Here is a 23,938-nt window from a genome sequence, read left to right as displayed (position 1 = left end):
ATTAGAGACAGAAATTGAGAGTGGAGGGGGAGAGACAGAGACACATGCAGCCCTGCTTCACCACTCATGAAACCTTCACCCACAGGTGGGGACCAGGGGCTTGAACGCTGGTCCTTGTGCACTGTATTATGTGTGCTGCTTAACCAGGTGCACCACTGCCTGGCTCCTTTAATTTTTCTTTTAACCAGGTTTATTGCTAGAGCTTATTATCTGCACAATGACTCCATTACTCCTGGTGGCTATTTTATTTTATTTTTAAAAAGATCTTATTTTTTTATTCATAAAGTTAGAAGGAGAGAGAGGAAAAAAAAAACAACAACAGACATCACTCTGGTACATGTGCTGCTGGGGATTGAACTCAGGACCTCATGCTTGAGAATCCAATACTTTATCTGCTGTGCCACCTCTTGGACCACAGATCATTTTATTTATTTATTTATTTTAATTAAAAATTTATTTATTCCCTTTTGTTGCCTTTCATTTTATTTTTAAATTCATTTGATAGAGGGTGATAGTAACAGGGAGCAGGGGAGAGACTGAGAGGAGATGAGAGATACCAGTAGCAGCACTTCACCTGCTTGTGAAGCTTCCTTCCCTGCAGGTGGGAACTAGGGATATGAACCTAGGTCCCTGGGCATGGTAATGTATGTGCTCTACCAGGTAAGCCACCTTCCAGTCTCCATTTTTTTCCCCAGCCCCCATTTTAAGATTCTTTATAGCATGGTACTTTGGTGAGTTTGTTTTTGTCTACCCACAAATGTACTTTTTAATTTTGAGGGCAGTAGCATTCTTTGTGGGAATTTGTCTGGTCTTTTTGATAGTTTGGCAGGAACATGAGGTGTGAAATAATAAGCTCATGTAAGTTACTAAAAGAAAAACAAAACTCAGCTTCTGAGGAAGTAGGCCAATGATGCCCCCCCCCCCCCATATTTCAGTAATCAGCTATGTTCTTGTTAGCATGTACTAATTAAAGCCAAGGAGAAGGTGTGATTCTTTTTTTTTTTTTTTTTTTTTTGATATAAGGAAAGGAATGTGTGAACAGTAGAAATATGTCACTTTTTATGTAACCATATAACTTAGGGGATTGCCCGGTATGTCACTATGTACACAGTTGTTTTGTTTAGTATATAAAAAGTCTCATTTCTCCTCTTAAAAAAAAAAAAAGAAAATGAAGGGGAATGTTGTATAGTATTTTTGTCTCTTACTAAAGCATGTGTTACTAGGTGGAACCTGGCAGGATAAGGGTATACATTAACATATTTGTTTTATTAAATCTTGGAATCTTTCTAGTTTATGGAGAACTTTGGAAGACGGGAATGTTTGAGCGCATGTCTCTGCAGACAGATGAAGATGAACACAGCATTGAAATGCACTTGCCTTATACAGCTAAAGCCATGGAAAGGTATTTTAACTAAGAATTTCCCAGGGAGTTCATAGGTACCAGTTTCTTTAAAATTAAGTGTACTAGGGTAACCGTAACAAGTAGGGTAAGGAGATTTAACTCTTCTGTTTGTAATGAAGTGAAAAATTGAGATAAAGATTTTCTTATTGTGGATTGAAGTTTTTCTTTTTAATTGTGAAGATTCAACATGAGTTGACATGTCTGTTTTATTGGGTGAATGTATTTTAAAAACGTGTTTCTGTGTTTGTTTTTTGTTTTATTCAGTGGATTTGAAAAAATCTAGAATACCTATTCCATTCTTTTCTAGCATATGACTATATAAGTAAAATCTTAGAACGGGAAGTGACATGGGAGGGGGTACTCACTGTTTCTGCCTTATGTGGTATACATGAATCTTTTATAGTTTGCTTGACAGATTCTTATTTGGTAACTGCTCAAGACCTTCCAGTGGGGGTGCTCTGTAGCCTCTGAGTAAAGTGAGAACAAGGACTGTAATTTGTCCTTTACTTATACTCCAGTGCCTCGCACAGTGCCCATTATATAGTGCTTATTAACTTATTTTGACAAAATAAAGGGGTTGTTTACAGAGTTGTCTTTAATGGTGTTATTATTTTAAAAAATCGTACACACACACACACACACACACACACACACACACACACACACACACACACACACACACACACACACACACACACACACACACTTTTGAAACCAGACCAAGGCTCAGCTCTGGCTTATGGTGGGGTAGGGGTTTAACCTGAAACTTCCAAGCCTCAGACACGAGAGTCTCTTTGTATAACCATTATGCTATCCTTTATGCACCCTTTAAAATTTTTTTTTTATAAAATATACTTTTGTTAACAATAGAGAGGCAGAGAGCTGGAGAGAGAATTAGAGTATTACTCTGGCATATGTGACACTAGGGTTCTCATGCTTGCAGTCAAGTGTTTAACCCCTGTTATACCACCTTCCAGGATTCAAACTTTTCTTTTTTTTTTTTTCATTCTTCCTTTTGTTGCCCTTGTTTTTTTTTTTTTTTTTTATTGTTGTAGTTATTGTTGTTGTTGTCATTTTTGGATAGGACAGAGAGGAATGGAGAGAGGAGGGGAAGACAGAGAAGGGGAGAGAAAGACAGACTCCTGCAGATCTGCTTCACCACTTGTGAAGTGACTCCCCTGCAGGTGGGGAGCTGGATCCTTACACCAGTCCTTGCACTTTGCACCACCTGCGCTTAACCCGCTGTGCTACCGCCCGACCCCCCCCCCCCTTTTTAGAACAGTATTCAAATTAGAAAATTTTTTTGAAGGTTACATTTCCATGTTTCCTTTTTTCTTTCCCTAATTATTTCCTCTATATGGATTTAATATGCCATATTCAGTTTGACTAGTTGTAAATATGATGTTTATTCCCTGAATCCATTACTATATTCTCTTAATAAGTACATGGTGCACTTCAGGCTCTAAGTAAATGCTTTTTAATTAAATGTGCTAATGAAGTTTGAGATCCTATTAACAGTTTTATTTTGATATAGTATAATTACTGTTGGCCAATGTATCTGTAGTCATCAGCAAAGCTTTTTCATACTCTTAAACTGGACTATTTTCTCCTACTCTACTTTTTTTTTCTCATTAAAAAATTTTTCTTTTCTTTTTTTTTAAAAAATATTTTATTTATTTATTTATTTATTTATTTATTTATTTATTTATTCCCTTTTGTTGCCCTTGTTGTTTTATTGTTATAGTCGTTGTTGGATAGGACAGAGAGAAATGGAGAGAGGAGGGGAAGACAGAGAGGAGGAGAGAAAGATAGACACCTGCAGACCTGCTTCACCGCTTGTGAAGCGACTCCCCTGCAGGTGGGGAGCCGGGGTTTGAACCGGGATCCTTATGCCGGTCCTTGTGCTTTGTGCCACCTGTGCTTAACCCGCTGCGCTACAGCCCAACTCCCTTAAATTTTTAAAAAAGATTTATTCCCTTTTGTTGCCCTTGTTTTATTGTTGTTGTTATTGATGTCATCATTGTTGAATAGGACAGAGAAATGGAGAGAGGAGGGGAAGACAGAGAGGGGAAGACAGAGAGGGGAGAGAAAGAGAGACACCTGCAGACCCGCTTCACTGCCTGTGAAGCGACTCCCCTGCAGGTGGGGAGCCCACGGCTCAAACCGGGATCCTTACATTGGTCCTTGTGCTTTGTGCCACCTGCACTTAACCCGCTGCACTACCACCCGACTCCCCTACTGTACTTTTTGTAGTTAATTTCTTTTTAACCCTAATTGTTTTTATATTTTCTCAATTCCTGTTTAATTCTTGTTAGTCCATTTTTATAGTCTTTTTGCACCATTTCCACTCTTAAGAATAAGTATTGTTTACTTAATTTGGTCTTAATGTTACCCTCATTTGTTCATAACAGCTTTGAGAAACTGCTTAAACCTAAAGAAGCTTCCAGAAATCAGTATTATTAGAAATGGCGCAGTTTTAGGTTAATCATATTCTAATGCTTTTTATTTCTTCAGAAATCAGCTTGTGCCAGTAGGTGGTGAGGTGGATAAAGTTTGTGCTCTCAAGCATGAGGTCCTGAGTTTGATCCCTGGCATCAATCACATGTACCAGAGTGATGCTCTGGTTCCTTCTTCCTCTCTCTTTCATTAATAGAGAAATAAATGAAAAACAATAAAAGAAAAAGAAATAGTTAATTCATACTTAAAAAAATATTTATTTATTCCCTTTTATTGCCCTTGCTGCTTTATTGTTATAATTATTGTTGTTTTTATTGATGTCATTGTTTTGATGTCGTAGTTGTTGATAGGACAGAGAGAAATGGAGAGAGGAGGGGAAGATAGAGAAGGGGAGAGAAAGATAGAAACCTGCAGACCTGCTTCACTGCCTGTGAAGGGAACCCCCTGCAGGTGGGGAGCCGGGGGCTTGAATCGGGATCCTTACATTGGTCCTTGTGCTTTGTGCCACCTGCGCTTAACCCGCTAAGCTACTGCCTGACTCCCCCTAATTCATACTTTTAAAAAGTCAGTGTTTACTTTTAATTTTTTAAATTATCTTTATTTGTTGGATAGAGACAGTCAAATTGAGAGGGAAGGAGGTAATGGAGAGGAAGAGAGACAGCGAGACACCTGCAGCCCTGCTTCACCACTCATGAAGCTTTCTCCATGCAGGCAGCGACCAGGGGCTTGAACCCAAGTCCTTGTGCCTTGTAACGTGTGCTCAGCCAGGTGCTCCACCTCCAGGCCCCAATCCATACTTTTTATTTATTGGGAATAAATACAAATATTCCATCCATATTCATAAGATAATAAAGATATTTGATTGGGGGGGGGGCTGGGAGGTGGCACACTGGGTTAAGCTCGCATAATATGAAGTGCAAGGACCAGTGTAAAGATCCTGGTTTGAAGCCCTGGCAGGCGTGTCTCTTCACAGGCAGTGAAGTAGGTCTGTAGATATCTGTCTCTCTCCCTCTATATCTTCCCCATCTCTCTCAATTTTTCCCTGTCCAATCCAAAAAAAAAAAAAAAAAAAAAAAAGGCTGAAAGCGCAGTGGACTCAATGCAGACGCTGAGCCCCAGCGATAGCCCTGGAGAAAATAACAGAAAACAACATTTGATTGAAGTGTGCACATTTTGTCTTTAGGAACTGTATTTTATTTAATACATTTCAGTATAATAGAACCAATTAGTTGCTAGCAATATCTTTAGGAGATTTTAATCAAAACATTTTTGTTCTTTTAAAGTGTTTAGTATTGAATATCTAGGAAAATAGAATCAAGCACAACTCTCCCCATAAATAGTGTTAATAAATAGATCACATCTCAAGAAAACCTTCTCATCTTCTGCTTTAGGGTTTTTCTTAACGCAGAGTTCTAGACTCAGATACTATATTTTCTTTGCATTCATCCCTTCACTTACTTCCTGCACCAGTGATCCATTACTGAGGAACACATCGCCTCGAGATGGAATGCCTTAGCTTGTTCCAGCTTTTCTTTCTCAGGTTTAGGCAGGGGACATGGTTGTACCTCTCCTGGCCTGACTGCTTAAAAGTAATTGCCATCTTCCCTTACCGCAGAGCACTAGGCCCCTTAATCCCTTTTCATCTTCTCACTCCCCCCTTTGAATCTTTGCATCTGCTGAAACAAACCAGTTATACAGGACCTGAAATGACTTAGTGTCGTTGCTACCACATTCTGCCTTTTGAAGCAGACCGTAATGTTAGCCAAGATTTAAGGGAAGGAGAATTTTATTTTACTATTTATGGGAGGAATAGCATGTATGTCCAGAAAGCAGGAGGAATTGCTGGTAGTCATTTTGCAGATGGCCTATCCCAGATCTTCCCATAGATTTGCATCCTTTAAACATGCATTATACACTAAGCCTTCCAGAGGCGACCAAAAATCTCTTCCAGTTTTCACCTTGAATTTGAAGTCCATTGTCTTTTTTTTTAAAAAAATACTTGTTTAGGGAGTCAGGCGATAGCTCAGTGGGTTAAGCGCATGTGTTGCTAAGCACAAGGACTGGCGTAAGGATTCCGGTTCGAGCCCCCCCCCCCCCCCCCCCCGTTCCCCACCTTCAGGGGAGTCGCTTCACAGGCAGTGAAGCAGGTCTGCAGGTGTCTATCTTTCTCTCCCCCTCTCTGTCTCCCCTCCTCTCTCCATTTCTCTCTGTCCTATCTAACAATGATGACATCAATAACAACAATAATAAAAAAGGGCAACAAAAGGGAAAATAAATAAATAGAAAAAAATAAAAAAAAAGCTTGTTTAATGATGAAGAGAGAGAGAGGAAGAGAGAGAGAGGAAGAGAGAGAGAGAAAGAACATCAATCAGAGCACCACTCTGGCACATGTGATGCCAGGGGTCATGCTCAAGACCTCATGTTTGAGCGTTCCATGTTCGAATTATCCACTGCACTACCTCCAGGGTGACAGAGTCCATTTTCTTAAAGTCTCTGTTAGGTTGGGGGTATGAATGAGACTTCTTGGTTATAGCTGTTCTTGATTGGGCTACCTGTAAACTGGAGAACATGTTTAATACCCACAGCCCCCTAAATACACACAACGCACAATTTTGAGACAGGAACAATTAACCATAGTAAATAAACTGGAGAATGAAGGAATAGTAGGTAGTCTCTGTCCACAGGAATTCAGAAATGTAAGAGTTCCTTCTTAGTGACATGGTTCTTTGGGTGACTGCTGACTTAGAAATCCATTTCCCTCTGTCTTTTTACTGTTTCTCTAGTAGCCCCTGGCTCCCACATGAGAGCACTTGGGAGAGTGGGGGAGCTTCATGAACATAATCGAAGCATTGTTGTGTTTCTCTTTCACCCTCTCTGTTTCTTACCTATTATCTCAACAAAACAAAAAACCGGGGCTGAGTGGTGGATCAGTTAGTTAAGGGGATGTGGTACTATGTGCAAGAACCAGGGTACCCTGTAAAATTCACTCAGATAACAGTACAACTCAGTGAAGTTTAGTAAATTTGTATAGCTGTGCAGCTATTTTCATAATCTAGAACATTTTTTAATCACCAGAAAACCTCTTTTGTCCACTTGAGAGCAGTTCTTACTTGTACTCTCAACCCCGGGCAACCATTTCTTTGCTTTAATTTTTCTGGAAGTTTCATATCTGTGCGATCACACAAAGTGTAGTCTTTTGTTTTTATCATTTTGCATTTAGCATTCTGCATTGAAGTTTATGTTGTAGATGTATTAATAGTTCATTCTTTTGTATTGCCAAATAGCTATTCTACTGTGAGTGTATCACATTTTATTTATTCATTTCTTATCAGTTGAGGAATGTTTAAATAGTTACAAGTAATGATACTAACATCTTGTAGAAGTCTTTATTTGACCTAGGTTTCCTGCCTCTCTTTTAATGAGTAGATAGGAGTGATTGTTAAGTTATATAAGTCTATATTTTTTAATACTTTCAGAAACTTGCCAAACTGTTTTCCATGGTGGCAGCACCATTTTATATTCTGAGAGCAATTCCAGTTTCTCCACATTTGCTCTGTATCTCTTATTGCCAATCCTTTTGATTGGCACTGCTGATATAGATGTGTAAAGTAATACAACTTCACTGTCATGTTAATTTGTATCTCCATAATTTATCATGTTGAGTAACTTTTCATGTGGTTGTTAGTCATTCGTGTTTTTTTTCTGTGAAATGTCTATTAGATATGTCCCCCAAGTTTTAATTTGATGACTTTTTAAAACTGAATCATAGTATTTAAGTAGTTTGTTCATCTAAACATTTTCCAAAGATTCTTCTGTCATCGTATGACTTACCTTTCATTTTATGAAATCTGTTGAAGAGCCCAAGTTTTTGATGAGTTCATCTTATCTTTCTTCTTTCCTTCTATAGACAGTTTTTAAAAAATTTATCTTACTTCTTTTTAAAAAAAATTATTCCTTTTTGTTGCCCTTGTTTTATTGTTGTAGTTATTGTTGTTGTTGTTATTGATGTTGTTTTTGGATAGGACAGAGAGAAATAGAAAGAGGAGGGGAAGATAGAGAGGGGGAGAGAAAGATAGACACCTGCAGACCTGCTTCACCGCCTGCGAATCGACTCCCCTGCAGGTCGGGAGCCGGGGGCTTGAACCGGGATCCTTGCACTTTGTGCCACCTGTGCTTAACCCGCTGCACTACTGCCCAACACCTTAGACTAAGTTTTTGGCATGCTGTTTAACAGGTTTTGTCTAGTCCTGTGTCAGAGACATTCTCAGAGTTTTAGGCATTTTAAAAGCATATTTTATTATTTATTTATTTATTTTGAGAGAGAGAGATAAGTCAGAGTACTGCTCATCTCTGGCTTACAGTGGTGCTGGGGACTAAACCTGGAACTTTAGAGCCTCAGACATGAGAGGCTTTTGTAGAACCATTATGCTGTCTCCCCTGCCCACGGAGACATTCTCTTCAACAGGAATCAGCAAAGAACACACATACATATCTGCCCGAGCTTGTTATTTTACATGATTTAATGAAAGAAAGCCTCCCCAGTTTATTCACATATTGTTGGTATCTCTCTTTACAATTTAGTTTTAATTATATGAAGATTGTTAAGCAAGCCAGAATTGTTTACTTTGTTTTTTCTGCTCTCTCAAGACATTTGCTGAGCCCTGCTCTAGATGAGTTACTTTTAATTTGCACAGTGCTATGATCTAGTTTGAATTAATGTTTGTGTAGATATGAAATAAAGTCTAAATTCACTTTTTCATATGGATATGGAGCTATTTCATTGTCATTTTTGAGAAGTAGCTGTCATTTTCCCCTCTTGCTTCTTTTAAGGTTGTTTCTCTTTGATTTTTATCAGCTTTATTGTACTATATGTGAGGGGATTTTTTAGTATTTGCTTTACTTTGGGTTGCTGCATTTCTTGAGTCTATGTATTTATATTTTTTTCATGAAATTTGGAAGGCTTCATCCATTACTATACCTTTAATTTCACTGATTATTTTTATGGAAATAGTCTACTTTTCATTTTATCTAGTGAAATTTGTTTCATTTTTTTTTACTTTTCTTTTTTTTTTTTTTTTACTTTTCAACACTGAAATTTTTTTCTTTTTTAAATTTATTTATTCCCTTTTGTTGCCCTTGCTGTTTTATTGTTGTAGTTATTGTTGTTGTTATTGATGTCGTCATTGTTGGATAGGACAGAGAGAAATGGAGAGAGGAAGGGAAGACAGAGAGGGGGAAGAAAGATAGACACCTGCAGACCTGTTTCACAGCTTGTGAAGTGACTCCCCTGCAGGTGGGGAGCTGGGGGCTTGAACCGGGATCTTTATGCTGGTCCTTGCACTTTGCGCCACATGCATTTAACCTGCTGCACTACCACCCAACTCCTTTGATTCTTTTTAATAGTTTGTATTTCTGTGTTAATACTTATACTTAGTCATTTTTTTTTTTACCTAGTAATATGAACACCCCCCCCCCCCTTAAAGACTTGCTTTATTACACGTGTGTGTATGTGACAAGACTGAGACAACTGGAGCCCTACTCTGATACATGCAGTACTGGGAGTCACACCAGGAGCGTCAGGCATGTGAATCCAGTACTCTGCCACTTGATCAATTTCTGCAGCCACTGTACACTTTTTTTTTATATTTACTTATTCCCATTTGTTGCCCTTGCTTTATTGTTGGAGTAATTATTATTGCTGTCATTGTTTTTGGATAGGACAGAAATGGAGAGAGGAGGGGAAGACGGGGAGAGAAAGAGAGACAAGACACCTGCTGACCTGCTTCACTGCCTGTGAAGCGACTCCCCCTCAGGTGGGAAGCCTGAGGCTTGAACAGGGATCCTTATGCCCGTCCTTGGGCTTTGTGCCACCTGCGCTTAACCCACTGTGCTACTGCCTGACTCCCCACTATAAAAATTTATAGTTAATTGTTTTGAAGTCTTTATTAAATCCAGTATCAAGTCCTACTTGAATATAGTTTCCACTGGCCAGTATACATATATACACATGCACGCGCACACATACACATAGACACCTATGAATTTTAATGGCAGAGTCAGAATTCTCTGGCTTATATTTTTTTTTCTTAACAGTTGAATTTTGGTATAGTATAGCAATTTTATTCTAATTTCATTAACTTTTGCAGATGTCTGTTCATTCATTCATTCATTCATTCATTCATTCATTTCTTTTAAAATAACTTTCTTGAACTCTATCTGTAGAATCTCTTCCCACAATGGATTTAAGGAGCTAACTCCTCAGCTTTTGAAAATGTTTAACTTTTTTTGCAAGGAGCTTGTGACTTGTGTGTCTGCCCTGCACAGCTTTTTTTTTTTTTTTTTTTTAATATTTATTTCCTTTTGTTGCGCTTGTTGTCTTATTGTTGGAGTTGTTGTTGTTACTTATGTCATTGTTGTTGGATAGGATAGAGAGAAATGGAGAGAGGAGGGAAGACGGGGAGAGAAAGACAGACACCTGCATTCCTGCTTCGCCTGTGAAGCGACTCCCCTGCAGGTGGGGAGCCAGGGGCTCAAACTGGGATCCTTGCGCTTTGGTGCCACCTGCACTTAACCCACTGCGATACTGCCCAACTCTCTCTGCACAGTTTTCTTTCTGGCATCTCCCTGTTAACTTTTTAGGTAGTTTTCATGTTTGTGGCTTGTCCTTAACTGGTATAGTAATCTCAGGCTACAAAAATTGCACACTGTCCTGTTTCCTTTTGGGTGCTGGGTTTCTGCTCTTTGCTCCAAATGCATGTGTGTGCCCTTCAGCTACAAGGTTGCTGGCTTTCACTGCCACTCTCACCTGATGGGGTTCCCTGTTGTTGGAGCTGGGGCATAGGGAAGGAACAGAGACAGCTTAGAATGCTGTGTGCCCACAGTTCTTCCATGGGTTTCATTTATTCTTCATGAATGAACTCTTCGTGTGTACGTGTGTGTGTGTGTGTGTGTGTGTGTGTGTGTGTTTCTGTGCTCACTGATTTCTAGAGCTCAAATTTCTGTTTCTGATGGTTTCATTTTTGTTTTGGGGTAAGGGAAGCACTATTTAGTTTTCCCTCACTGAGGAAGACCTTCAAAGTTTGGATCATACTCTAACGAGGAACACTGTTTCAATGCCAAATGCCCTTTTCTCTACTTCATGCTTTATGGGGATAGAAAATAGCTGGCACATTTTCTAGAAGGGAAAAGCAAAGATGAATGGGTGAATTTTATTCACAGCTTCTCATTATAAGTAGTGTAAGACTTTTATTTCTGTATTTGCAAGCTCAGTCAGGAATATTGGAATGGGTTTGTGGTTCTGGTGGAGAGTGGATACATGGTGTTTCTTTAGAGTGAGCCACTCCTGTTAACAAAACACTTTTTCTACAGTAGTTCCTGTATTATATCTGCTTGCTGAAATAGGTATTTTAAGTGGGACTATTTTATGGACAAGCAAGTGTGGCTTTACTTTGCCAGGTTTTCACCATTTGTGAGTGATAAAGCTGATGCTTTAAAGCCATTGCGCTGACCTATTTTTAATATTTAATTTTTTATTTTATTTATTATTGGATACAGAGAAAACCTGAGATAGGAGGAAAGAGAAAGACACCTGTAGCACTGCTTCACTACTTGTGAAACTTTCCCCCTGCAGATGGGGACTAGGGGCTTTGAACCTAGGTCTTTCCACACTGTAATGTGTGCTTAACCAGGCGCACCACTGCCTTGGCCCCTTGACCTCTTGTTTTTAATACTCTGTGTAACCCTTCCTTCCACTGTCATACTTAGTGGTAGACTCTGAGATTTTAGTATATCTTATGTAGGTAGAGCTTGGGCTTAGACCAGCCCTTAACAACCTCCTTGAATTTTTACTAGAACTGAAATATTTTCTTGCAGATGCTAGGCACTCAGCTATTGAAGAGCCTCAGTTCTTTCTGGCAGTTTAAGCAAACTGGCAATAGTTAGAGAAAGCTATCCATTGACTTCTCTTTGCAAGATCCTTCTCCCCCCGCCTCCCCCTCACTTTTTCTTCTTAGTCCAAGAAGCACTTGTGCTGCAGAACAACTAGAGATGTATATAGTCTGTTTTCTTCCTAGCTAAGAAGGGTAAGAGGGTCTTTGTGGGGATGTGCTTGGAAGCCCTGAATTTAGCTTTATGAAGCTGGGCTAACACTTTATTTTATTTTACTTTATTTTTCTTAAGATAGAGAGGGCGGGGTAGATAGCATAATGGTTATGCAAAGAGACTCTCATGCCTGAGGCTCCAAAGTCCCAGGTTCAATCCCCTGCACCACCGTAAACCAGAGCTGAGCAGTGCTCTAGTATATCTAAAAAAGATAGAGGAAGAGGGGCAAAGAGAGAGAGTGAAAGAGGCCCCAGCATTGAAGCTTCCTTCAGTACAGTAGGGCTGACTTGGGTCACAGACATGGCAAAGCACACTGTCCAAGTGAGCTGTTTTTTAAAAACTATTTTATTTATTTTATTTTTGAGAGAGATGAAGAGGAAGAGAGAGAGAGAGAGAGAATCACCAGAGCACTGACTGCTCAGCTCTGGCTTATGGTGGTGTGGGGGATTGAAGCTGGGACTTTGGAGCCCCAGGCATGAGAGTCTGTTTGTATAACCATTATGCTTTTGCCCCCCACCCCCCACCTCAAGTGAGCTATTTTGCTGGCCCAGCTGACACTTATTTTGGAATAACTTAAACTTAGTACTTTAAAAAGCCCTTTTATGAATTCAGTTTGTTCTGATTGTCATATATAAAATCATCTGTTATAATGGTGATTAAAAAATTCTGTTTAGAACAAGTCAAGCAAATTTGATAACATACTTCTAAACAAGTTTAGAAAATAAATAATACTGTATTTATATAATATAGTATTTTAGGTTATAAACAGTATTGACTATATTATGCTGTTGTCCCTTGTTTGTCATGGTTAATTAGTTCTAGACTTTACTGCAATAAGTGAATTTCTTCGAAGTAGGATTCTTTATAAACCGAATATTTTCATGGAGCATAGAAGGCCTTTTAACAACCTTCTAAATACGGTTTTTAACATTATTAGAGCCTCTAGACACGAAATAACACCCCTTTAGCTTTGCTTCCTTGTTGAAAGAGACTGTAGCTATTGACGGATATTCTTTTCATCTTTACGGGTGGAGCGAATGGTAGATCCACTCAAGTTATAATGGTGGGCAACCTCCCTGATTTTCTTGCCATTTTTGATCATAGCCAAGAGTTTCACCTTCTCCTGGATGGTAAGCATCTTCCTCCGGAGCTTGGTTTCATTGTCAGAAGGCTTAGAAGAATCAGCACATTTAAGAGCCATTGTGGGGCTTACATAAAGGTTTTAGAAATCTCAAACACCAAGAGCAAAGATGCTTTCGATGCATAGCGATGTAGAAGTGTGGATGAGAGAAACCTGCTGTGATGGGCTTGCTGTCACCACACCTGATTTCAAACACACACAAAGAGTGGCGGAGCAGCTGCACCCGACATTGAGGGATTTGCAGGGGTGCTCGAATACACAGACCTACAGGCCATACACACAGTTGTAATTGTGATACAGGGGTATTTAGAATTGACTCAGACAACTGAGCGTGTGCTGTATCATTTTCACTGTCTTGATCAACTTTTTAATGAGCGTATTTGAAAAGACCACAATAGAGTGAAGCTGCAAACAAATGAAGTATATAGTGGTGAGGGATGACTGTAGATAGAACTTTAATGCAGTGAAAATTTTAAAATATTTGGAATCAATATCTGTAGCACATCACAGTTACTCTTTATTATACTGCTTTTTTTTCTATCAAGCAATCTGTAGAGTGAAAAATGGACTTGGGGGGAGGGTTGGACGGGGGTGCACCGGGTTAAGTGCACGAAGCACAAGGACCTGAGCAAGGATCTCTGTTCCAGCCCCCGGCTCCCCACCTGCAGGGGGGTTGCTACAGGTCTCTTATCTTCCTCTCTCCCTCTCTGTCTCCGCTCAATTTCTCTTTGTCCTATCCAAGAAAATGAGAAAAGCCCTCCAGGAGCAGTGGATTCGTAGTGCAGGCAGGTACCTTCCCAATAATAACTGTGGAGGCAAAACAAACAAACAAAACTTACGGGTCTGCTATAGATATTATGGGTTGGTGTGGTGTTGTTTTTTTTTTTCCCCTTAATGCTAGAAACTAATTCCGACTTCCTGGAATTCTGTGTCCACCCTTGGTGCCAGTGACATTTAACTTGTGCCTTCAGATTGTCCTGCCTTTGTTTATTAGTGTTGGTGTGATGTCCAGCTGGTGAATTTTTTTTTAAATATTTATTTTCCCTTTTGTTGCCCTTGTTTTATTGTTGTAGTTATTATTGTTGTTGTTAATGATGTCATCATTGTTAGATAGGACAGAGAGAAATGGAGAAAGGAGGGGAAAATAGAGGGGGAGAGAAAGATAGACACCGGCAGACCTGCTTCGCTGCCTGTGAAGCGACTCCCCTGCAGATGGGGAGCCGGTGGCTTGAACCGGGATCCTTACTTCAGTCCTTGCGCTTTGCGCCACCTGTGCTTAACCCGCTGCGCTACTGCCGGACTCCCAAAGCTGGTGAATCTTAAGGGAGTCAAGATTAAGTTTTGTAGGTCTTAACTTGTCAGGTTTATAGAACAAGTGCCAGAAATGGTGATATTTATAGTAGGGTAGGATTAAAATGGATTAATTCTGTCTTCTTTCAAAGTTGCAGAAAAATTGTATAGATAATTGTGGCTTTTATGATTAGTTGATCTGACTTGAGTATGGTCTGATTGACTTGGGGGGGATATTTTACACCTGGCAGTAAAATAGTTTTGTTTACCTAAAGAATATCATATATTTTTATAGATTTTAAAAACTATTTTATACCTTTCATAGCTTTGAGTGGTTCTCTTTAAGTTTAATGTATAGATTTTAAGTACTCAACAATATTGCTTGTGTTTTTATTATTACTATTAATGACAAATACTTCACTATTTAGTGCCAACACATTTGAAAATACTTTTACTCTTAAACTTCTTAAATGACTTTTTTCCCTGTTTTCTTTAAGCCATAAGGATGAGTTTACCATTATTCCTGTACTGGTTGGAGCTCTGAGTGAGTCAAAAGAACAGGAATTCGGAAAACTCTTCAGTAAATATCTAGCGGATCCTAGTAATCTCTTTGTGGTTTCTTCTGATTTCTGCCATTGGGGTAAGTTCTAGATTTTAACATATGGTAGCTACTACATATTTGTGGTTAAAGGTGTGTTTTCATTCTGAGTTCTGATTTTTCAGTTCTTTACCACTTTACTTGGAAAATTATACTTTTAACAGCAATATTTAAAAATGAATAAAAAATCTTTTGGTTATTTCAAAAGATTCAGATTATAATAGACTCTGGATACATTTCCAAAGGCGACTGGTATAATTGGATTCACACTGTGAGGGCATCCTTGCTTAGACTATTACTATTGGGAGTTAAGTTCTTTTAACTCCATTTCCAGGTAGAGTGGTCTTGTAGAGTCTCTGAAGTTAGTTTTTGGTGGATAAAGCAAAATTTCCCTTGGAACATAGATGAGCACTGTGTGCCAAGTCAGTCCCTTTTCACATTTCCTTTTTCTGTGTGTGATTAGTCTCCCCCCCTTTTTTCTTCAGTGCTTAATGTTTACCCACAATTGCTTTGGGTTTAGAGTTACCCTTCAAAGATTACTATACGTTGGCTATTAGCACTGTGCTCTGATCTGACAATAGTTTCTAAGGTTAAGGATCGTCTAGTGGCTTTTGTTATTGTTGTGAATTGAGAGAATAAGGAGTCTTTACAGTGATTCGATCTTAAAGAAAGTGAGACATTTGTGGGTGCATCTTTTAGTAAACTTTAATTTTCAAATTCTTTGGATACTATATGTTCTTATTTATTCATTACTATTTTAGAATACTTCTGAATCTTCTTTTTTAATCACCTCAATCATTTATTCAGGGGTCGAAAGATACTGTTATCTGTTCATTCTTTAGGTATTTCTTATAATTATAGAAAAAAAATACAAGGGATAAAAATTATAGAAGTGCAAGAAAGGCTAGAAAAACATCCTCAGTAAGAGAGCCCCGGCTTTTACATGTCTTAGCCATTGATTGCCAGAGTTGAGTTAGCGTGTATTTGGTCTAGTTAGGCTTCTGTCTTCTCTTTTCTCACACCATGTGTAACATTGGGAATTCATTTGAAAAGAACTATCCTCTCTAGTGGTATAGTGATGTGTGTTTGTTTAAGACACCATTTTTCTCAGAGGGAGCTGATGTTTCTCCCTAGTAGCATTGGAAATGGGCTGGAGACATTTTTGACCATCACAGTTGGATTGGGGACAGGAACTGGTGAGCAGTTCGCCTGGTGAGTAGAGTCTAGGGGAGTTCTTCATAGGACAGTCCCTCACATCACCCTGCCCAAAATACCAGCAGTACTGAGTTTGGGTAGCCCTGGTTTTAGGGTCTACAGGCAGATCTGCCACTGTACCAGACTCCTTGAGGCTAGCAGGGCCTTTTCATATCAAATTCTGTAGGCTATAATAGTTTCGTGACTTTTGGCAGAAGTCATTTAGACAGAACAGTTTTACTTGAACCAGCAAAGAAGTTCACTTGGATAGTGCACTACTTTGCCATGGCCTTGACCCAGTTCTAAGCCCGGCCCCTGCTGCATTGGAGGAAGCTTTAGTGCTGTGGTTTTTCTTCCCCCCACCTCAAACTCTCCTCCCCCACCCACCCAGCCCCATGTCCTTTTAAAAAGTCAGCCCAGGCGGCCAGGCGCTGGCGCATCTGGTTAAGTGCACACACTACAGTGCGCAAGGACCTGTGTTCAAGCCTGTGGTTCCCACCTGCAGGGGGAAAGCTTCACAAGTGGTGGGCAGGGTTGCAGGTGTCTCTCTGTCTCTCTCCATATCTCCCCTTCCCCTCAATTTTTCTCTGTCTCTATCCAATAATAAATAAGTATAGTTTAAAAAAAAGTTTTTTTTTTAAAAAATAAGTCAGCCCAAAGTGATGAAGCCCCAGTGATGACCAACAGACAAATGAAGAATATAGCTTAGGTCTGAAGAAAAGGTAGATGTTTAGGAGTGCTTTCCTCTAAAGTTTGGTAATATTTCTTTTTTTTTTCTTTTATTTATTTTGACTCCCAAGAGGTTTTTATATAATGTTCAGCTTCTGGAAAATAAAGCTAGAAATTTGATGCTAATTGGGGCACTGTATTAAAAAATGCCTGAAAGATGTTTATCTTTTCAGGTTTTTTTTTTTTTGCCTCCAGGATTATTGCTGGGGTTTGGTGCCAGCACTATGAATCCACTGTTACTGGGGTCCACTGTTTCCATTTTATTGAATAGGACAGAGAGAAATTGAGGTGTGTGGGGGAAGCTAGACAGCCGCAGACCTGCTTCACTACTTGTGAAGTGATTCCCCTGCAGGGGGCTGGAACCGGGAATCCTTGCACGAGTCCTTGCACTTAACCTGGTATGCCACTGCCTGGCCCCACTTTTTAAAATTTCTTTTTTTAAAAAGAATATTTGTTTATTTATTATGGGATAAAGACAATTGAGAGAGGAGAGATAGAGAAGGAAAGAGACATCTGCGGCCCTCCCGTACCACTCATTTAGCTTTCCCCTTTGTAGGTGGGGACCAGGGGCTTGAACATGTGTCCTCATCCTGTAATGTGAGTGCTTAACCAGGTGTGCTACCACCTGCCGCCCCCTTTTTTAATTTTAATTTTTTATTATCTTTATTTATTGGATAGAGACAGCCAGAAATTGAGAGGAAGGGGGAGAGATTGAGACAGAGAAACACTAACTACAGCAACAGAACAATAAGGACAACAAAAAGGGAATAAATAAATAAACATTAAAAAAAAAAGAGACAGAGAAACATGTGCAGCACTGCTTCACCACTCATGAAGCTTTCCCTCTGCAGGTGGGGACCAGGGACTTGAACCTGGGTCCTTGCACATTGTAGCATGCATGCTCAACCAGGTGTGCCACGTGCCTCCCCCCACCCCACCCCCCGTTTTTAATTGTAGCTTGGGATATGCAAAACCTCACCATTCCTGGTGTTTCTGTCTCTCTCTTGCTCTGTGAGAAACACAGAGATAGGAAGCAAAGAGAGAAACGTGCAGCATCATTCTACTGCTTGTGTAGCTCTGCTCCTGAAGTTAGGGCCCATGGGCTTGAATCTGGGCTCTCCTGTATGCTAATGTGTGTGCTTTAATGGGTGCACTACCACCTTGCCCTGCATTGCACTTTTATGTAGACTTGAAAGAGAAGTCCCCTAGGGCTAGGTGGTGGTGCACCTGGTAGAAGGCACACATTGCCATGTGCAAGGATCCTGGTTCAAGCCCCTCTCTCCCACCTGCAGAGTAGAAGCTTCACAAATGGTACAGGTATCTCTTTCTCTCTCCCTCTCCAGCTCCCCATCTCTCTCAGTTTCTCTCTTTATCAAAAAGAAACAAATTAGCTGCAGTAGCAGCAAATTCTGTATAGGTACCAGGCTCCAGTTATATCTCTGGTGGCAGTTAAAAAAAAAAAGAGATGGGAAGTTAGGCGGTAGCGCAACAGGTTAAGCGCAGGTGGTGCAAAGCACAAGGACTGGCATAAGGATCCTGGTTTGAGCCCCTGATTCCTCATCTGCAGGGGAGTCGCTTCACAGGCGGTGAAGCAGGTCTGCAGGTGTCTTTCTCTCCCCTTCTCTGTCTTCCTCTTCTCTCTCCATTTCTCTCTGTCCTATCCAGCAACGACAACATCAATAACAACAATAATAACTACAACAATAAAACAAGGGCAACAAAAGGGAATAAATAAATAAATAAATAAACTTTTTAAAAAGTGAAAGGTTTAAAAAGAGAATAATAAAAAGAGAAATAAAAGGCAGGAAGATGAAAATAAAACACTCAATTTTTTTTGTTGGTGTGAGGTTGAAATAAGTCAAAGGAGTTGAAAATATGCGTGCGTACACACACACACACACACACACACACACACACACTCTCTCTCTCTCTCTCTCTAAAATTTTCTTTTAAAAAAATCTATTTAGTTTGATAGGGCAGAGAGAAATTGAGAGGGGAAGGGGATAGAGAGGGAGAGAGACAGAGACACCAGCAGCCCTGTTTCACCACTTGTGAAGCTTTCCCCCTGCTTGAACCTGGGTCCTTGTGCATTGTAATGTGTATGTAACCAGGTGTGCATGTCCTGCCCCCCCCCCCCCATTAATCGCTGTCTCTCACTCGTTTTACATGTAAAAGTATATTGGTCAGCACTTCATTTTACCCTGCCTGGTACTGTTAATATAAGGAAGAGTGAGAGGACATTTGCTGCTGATAATTTAATTTTCAACATATAATCCTGTTACCATCCTATTTCATTCCACATCCTTTGGTATACCCCCTATAAAAGATCTTTACCTGGATGTAGTTTTAGCTCTTCTAATGAGTAGAATTTTCATAAAGTTTCATCTTTACAGCTCCATATTTACAGCTGTGGTTAATATTTGTGTTCCTGACCTCCCTGAAGCTTATATTTCACTAACATAAATTTCTAGGCAGCTTCAAAGTTTTTAAATGGAGCTGAATCTGACAGAAATTTATTATTTTAAAATCTTTTATTTAATTTTTTTCTTTTAAAAAATCTTTGTCTCTCTCTCTCTCTCTTTTAAATTAGTACCATGGTTACCACTGGCGCTCAGTGTCTGCATGATGAATCCTCTACTCTTGGCAGCCATTATTTTCCTTTTGTTCTTTTCTTTTTTCTCCTTTCTTCTTTATTTGATAGGACAAAGAGAAACTGAAAGGGCAGGGTGAGGGAGAAGGAGAGAGAAAGAGAAAGAGAGACACCTGCAGCACTGTATCACTGCTGGTGAACACCACCCTCACCTCCTGGCAGCTTAGGACTGGTGGGGGCGGGGGCGCGTGAGCCTGGGTATTTGTATATGATAAAGTATCTGTTCAACCAGGTGTGTCCCTGCCTTGCCCTTAAAAAATGATCCTTTAACACAATGGCTTTATGCTTCTATTTCATTTTCCTCTTATGGAAATTTTTAACGCAAACCAATTTCAATAAAGTCACTTGGTAAATATTAATTATTATTTTTTAAAAAATTAGTACAATGTAGTACAGTCACTAAAACATTTGGGTATTTAATCTATAAACTTAACTTGTCAGACTTTACATATTTTAAAAAACATATACCAACTATCAATAGTGTCATTCCTTGAAATACTTAAGAAATTTTTATCTTTCACTACTCAGATATATAGTTTAATATATATTAGTGATTGCTTATTGCACACTCTCCTTCTTTTCTCTTGTTAATTCTGTAAGTCTGCAGTTATTAATGTTTTTAAATATTTAAATTGCCCTGAGCATGAGCTAGCTAATTTTTGATATTTATTTTATATAGACCATCATATTTGCTTTTTCACATGTTTGTGCCTATTTAGACTTTGGATTTTTTGCAAGCTGGAGCAGAAACTCGTATTTTCACACTTAATTAAGACTTCAAAGCTGAAAGAGCATGACATTTTAATTATAAAGTGATACCTTGTTTTATACTACTTAGATATTATTTCCTTTATGAAATGTAGCTTTAAAAATTTTTTTGGATAGTGATTTCAATTGTGAATGTTCCTGGTTTAGATCTTTGTGTACATGGCCTGATAATCTGACAGTTTCTTGTGAGGTTTAATTTATATATTGGAAAACAATCTTAGCATATAGTCAAAGTGATTAAGTGAATGTATAGCAGTGCAGATTTTACTAGATTAAGTCTGAAAGTCTGTCTCACTGGCTGATCTTTTGGGGACTTTATGGAACAACTTTCCAAGCTGACTGTTTATTTCTGCAATAGAACATATAGCTTAATTTCGAGGTATTTGCTATTTTCTTGCTTTTTGTTTAGAGGTACTTAAAAACGTAGTCTTGGTTTTTGTACCATTCATTGTTATGTTTGTCCTCATTAGTTGATTGTGTGTGTTAAACAGACATCCCTGGAGCTTATTCTCCACACTTTGTGAATCCACCCATTAATCACCAGTCACCTTTGGAGATGGGAAAATTACTTACCTGTATTTCTTTTTCTCAGAAAGCGTGCTCTGGAATGGATTCACAAATGAGCTACCTTCCTTCCCTCAAAGAGTAAGGTTTCTGCTTTACAGGAATTTTTTCTTGGGTTATTTTTCCTCTCATCTTTTGAATTTGAAAGAACTGAGGGAAGGCACCTGAAGAAACTACTGACATACTCACTAGGGGATTTCCAAAGCTTGTGCTGCCCCTAGGGGCAGTGTCATGGCTCTTAAAGCTAGAAAGCTCATACTTGGAGTTGAAACAGGGGCTCAAAGAATCCATTTTCCCAGTGTACCTTCTGAAAGGATAAGTTTCAGGTAAGTAATTTTCTCTTACTATGTGATAATGCTTTACTCATACTTACAAAAGTGCACAAATCCAGTTCTCCAGGTACACAGACAACTGTATTTGTTCAGTTTAGAGGGTAGACTTGAATGAATGGTAAAACAAAATATGTCTGCTTATGAGGTACATGATGTCATAAATAAAAGCAACAACAAATGTTTAATTAAAGGTCTATGGCAATATGATTGGTGTATTGCACTAGTGTTGTCATTTCTTTTATTTCTTCTAAATAAGATGTGGTAAACTTATTTCTTTAATAAGAATCTTTTTGGGTTCAGATTACAAGTTGTGTTTAAAGTTGTATGTGTGTATGTGTACAGCATGTGCACACACATATACATGTTGGCTAGTATGAATGCAACCACTTACAGCAAACTATATGTTTTCTAATGTACACTGGATGAATTGCTCAGGTGACTTCTAAATACTGCACAATTAAAAATTGGTTCTGAGACAGCTTGAGCTGTTAATAATAAGTATGCTCCCCCCCCGTTTGGTATTAATACCTACTTTCTCATATGTAGTTAGTATATAATGTGGATTGAGCTGCTTCACTGATTGGTTCTTTAGAGCTCATCAGCTATTTCTGTTCAGTTCATCAGCATGTGAATACCAGAGGATAGCTAAGAGGAGACAGCGAAATGCTAGAGCATTTGCTCAAGTTGACTTTGTGTGTGTTTTGTTGTGTTTGCTAAACCACTTGTCGATTTAAAAGTATTTTTTGTTTTCTTCAGAGATAGTTTTAAGGAGAAGGTTAGATTGAAAAATGGTTCCATTAATATGACCACATTTAAAAATACACACACACACACACACACACACACACACACACACACACACACACACACACACACACACACACACTCTCTCTCCACCCACTTTTCTCCCCTACCTCCAGGGTTATCGCTGGGGCTTGGTGCTGCCCTACAAATCCACTGCTCCAGGTGGCTATTACCCTCCCCCTTGATTTTTTGGATAGGACAGAAATTGAGAAGGGAGGGAAAGATAAAGAGGGAGAGAAAAAGATAGACACCTTGCAGACCAGCTTCCCCACTTGTGAAGTGACCCCCCTGCAGGTGGGGAGTAGGGGGCTTGAACTGGGATCCTTGTGTGGGTCCTTATGCTTCATACTATGCACTTAACCCAGTGTGCCACTGCCCATTGCCCCCCCCCTAAAATATTTTTATTTTATTTTTTAATGAAAGAGAGGAAGAAAGAAAGGAAGAAAGGAAAAGAAAAAGACACAGAAAGACCAAAGTACTACTCAGCTCTGCTTATGGTGGTACTGGGGATAGAACCTGGGACTTTGGGGCCTCAGGCATGAGAGTCTTTTGCTTATTCCCGTCTTCCCAGCCCCAGTGACACTCTCTATTTAGGAATAAGGCAAGTTTGGTCAACTTCAAGCTTTTGAAGCAACAGCTTTGAGCTTGGGAAGAAGCAGAAAAGACTTTTGAGGAGTAAACGGTTGTCACACAATACATGCATTTGTCTTTGTAGCTGGGAGTAGCAGTCTGTCAGATAAGACAGTTGTGTCCTGGCCACAGGGATTACTGATGACTGCAGTGAAACACTATCTCCAGTAGGAGCAGAAAGTATGTGCTGCATTAACCTGACCTCAAGAATCAACAGCCCTCTGGACTTCTTCTCTTTGTCGTTTATGGGGCATCATTGTTCCAGGGATTCCTTTTTCACATAGAAAGTGAAAGACAGAGACAGACAACACAGCACCAGAGCTTTCCCCAATGTGGAAGACTTGAATCTGGGTCTTGCGTATGGCAAAGCAGTGCCTTCCCAAGTGAGCTATCTTGCCGGTCTGATTTATTCTTATTACAGTAATGTAAGTTAGAGGGTTTTTTTGGTATAAGATTATCCATTTAGTTCTTCATACAAAGGGTTTTTAAAATAAAGTATTTAAAAAAAATATTTTTTGGGGGGCCAGGTGGTGGCGCACCTAGTTAAACGAACATAGTACTATGTGCAAGGACCTGGTTTCTACCTGCTTCTCCCCACCTACAGAAGGGATACTTCACAAGTGGTGAAGCAGGTCTGCAGGTGTTTCTCCTCCCTCTCTATAGCTTCCCTTTCCCTCTCAAGTTCTCTCTGTTCTATCCAGTAAAAAAGCTCTATTCATTATTATAGATAGAAAGAAACTGAAAAGCGAGGGGAGACAGTGAGGGAGGAAGAATCTTCTGGAGACCTGCTTCACCACTCGTGAAGCTTCCCCCCTGCAGGTGGGGACCGGAACCTTAAGCCTAAGTCTTTAAGCTTGGTAACGTGTTCATCTGAGTGCGTTACCATCCGGCCCCTTCTTACAAAGGATTTTTCACAGCTTTATCAAAAAACTTTAAAATAGCAGTAGAAATTTAGTACTAGTGAACAGAGTCAGTAAATTGTTGTGACAGATTTTGAACCTCCTTGCAGCCACCAGAAAATAGATTAAATAGGACCAGTTGAATAGTTTTCGTTACTTGGTAGGAGAAAGTACATAAATTCATTTAAAGGAAGACAAAGGTTAACCCAACTCTAAATTAAAAGAGAAGGGTCTGAACTATTTAATACCGGACACTGAGTGATAGCACTCTTTTAGGGTAGGGATTATCATGGAGTTCCTGTTCAGGGCAGTGTGCCGTAATCCTCAACAGTTTACAAAGCTTGTTATATTTAGAAATCAGATTAATTGTTTCATCCTAG

The 23,938-nt window shown here is 39.4% G+C and overlaps 1 protein-coding gene across 4 annotated transcripts in view; it reads left to right on the top strand.

The window, feature by feature from the left end:
- MEMO1 (mediator of cell motility 1) overlaps nt 1-23,938 on the top strand; it is a 120,317-nt gene that overhangs the window by 76,252 nt on the left and 20,127 nt on the right. For 3 of the 4 annotated variants that reach the window (XM_060186830.1, XM_007523895.3, XM_060186831.1), the window contains exons 5-6: nt 1,291-1,402; nt 14,888-15,030. In XM_060186830.1, the coding sequence (XP_060042813.1) occupies nt 1,291-1,402; nt 14,888-15,030 (255 nt within the window). The remainder of the gene's footprint in view (nt 1-1,290; nt 1,403-14,887; nt 15,031-23,938) is intronic. The other variant, XM_060186832.1, reaches the window with a different exon arrangement.

Source organism: Erinaceus europaeus, chromosome 3 (genome assembly GCF_950295315.1).
Source record: "Erinaceus europaeus chromosome 3, mEriEur2.1, whole genome shotgun sequence".
Lineage (NCBI taxonomy): Eukaryota > Metazoa > Chordata > Mammalia > Eulipotyphla > Erinaceidae > Erinaceus > Erinaceus europaeus.
This window is presented reverse-complemented; position numbering and strand designations above follow the sequence as displayed.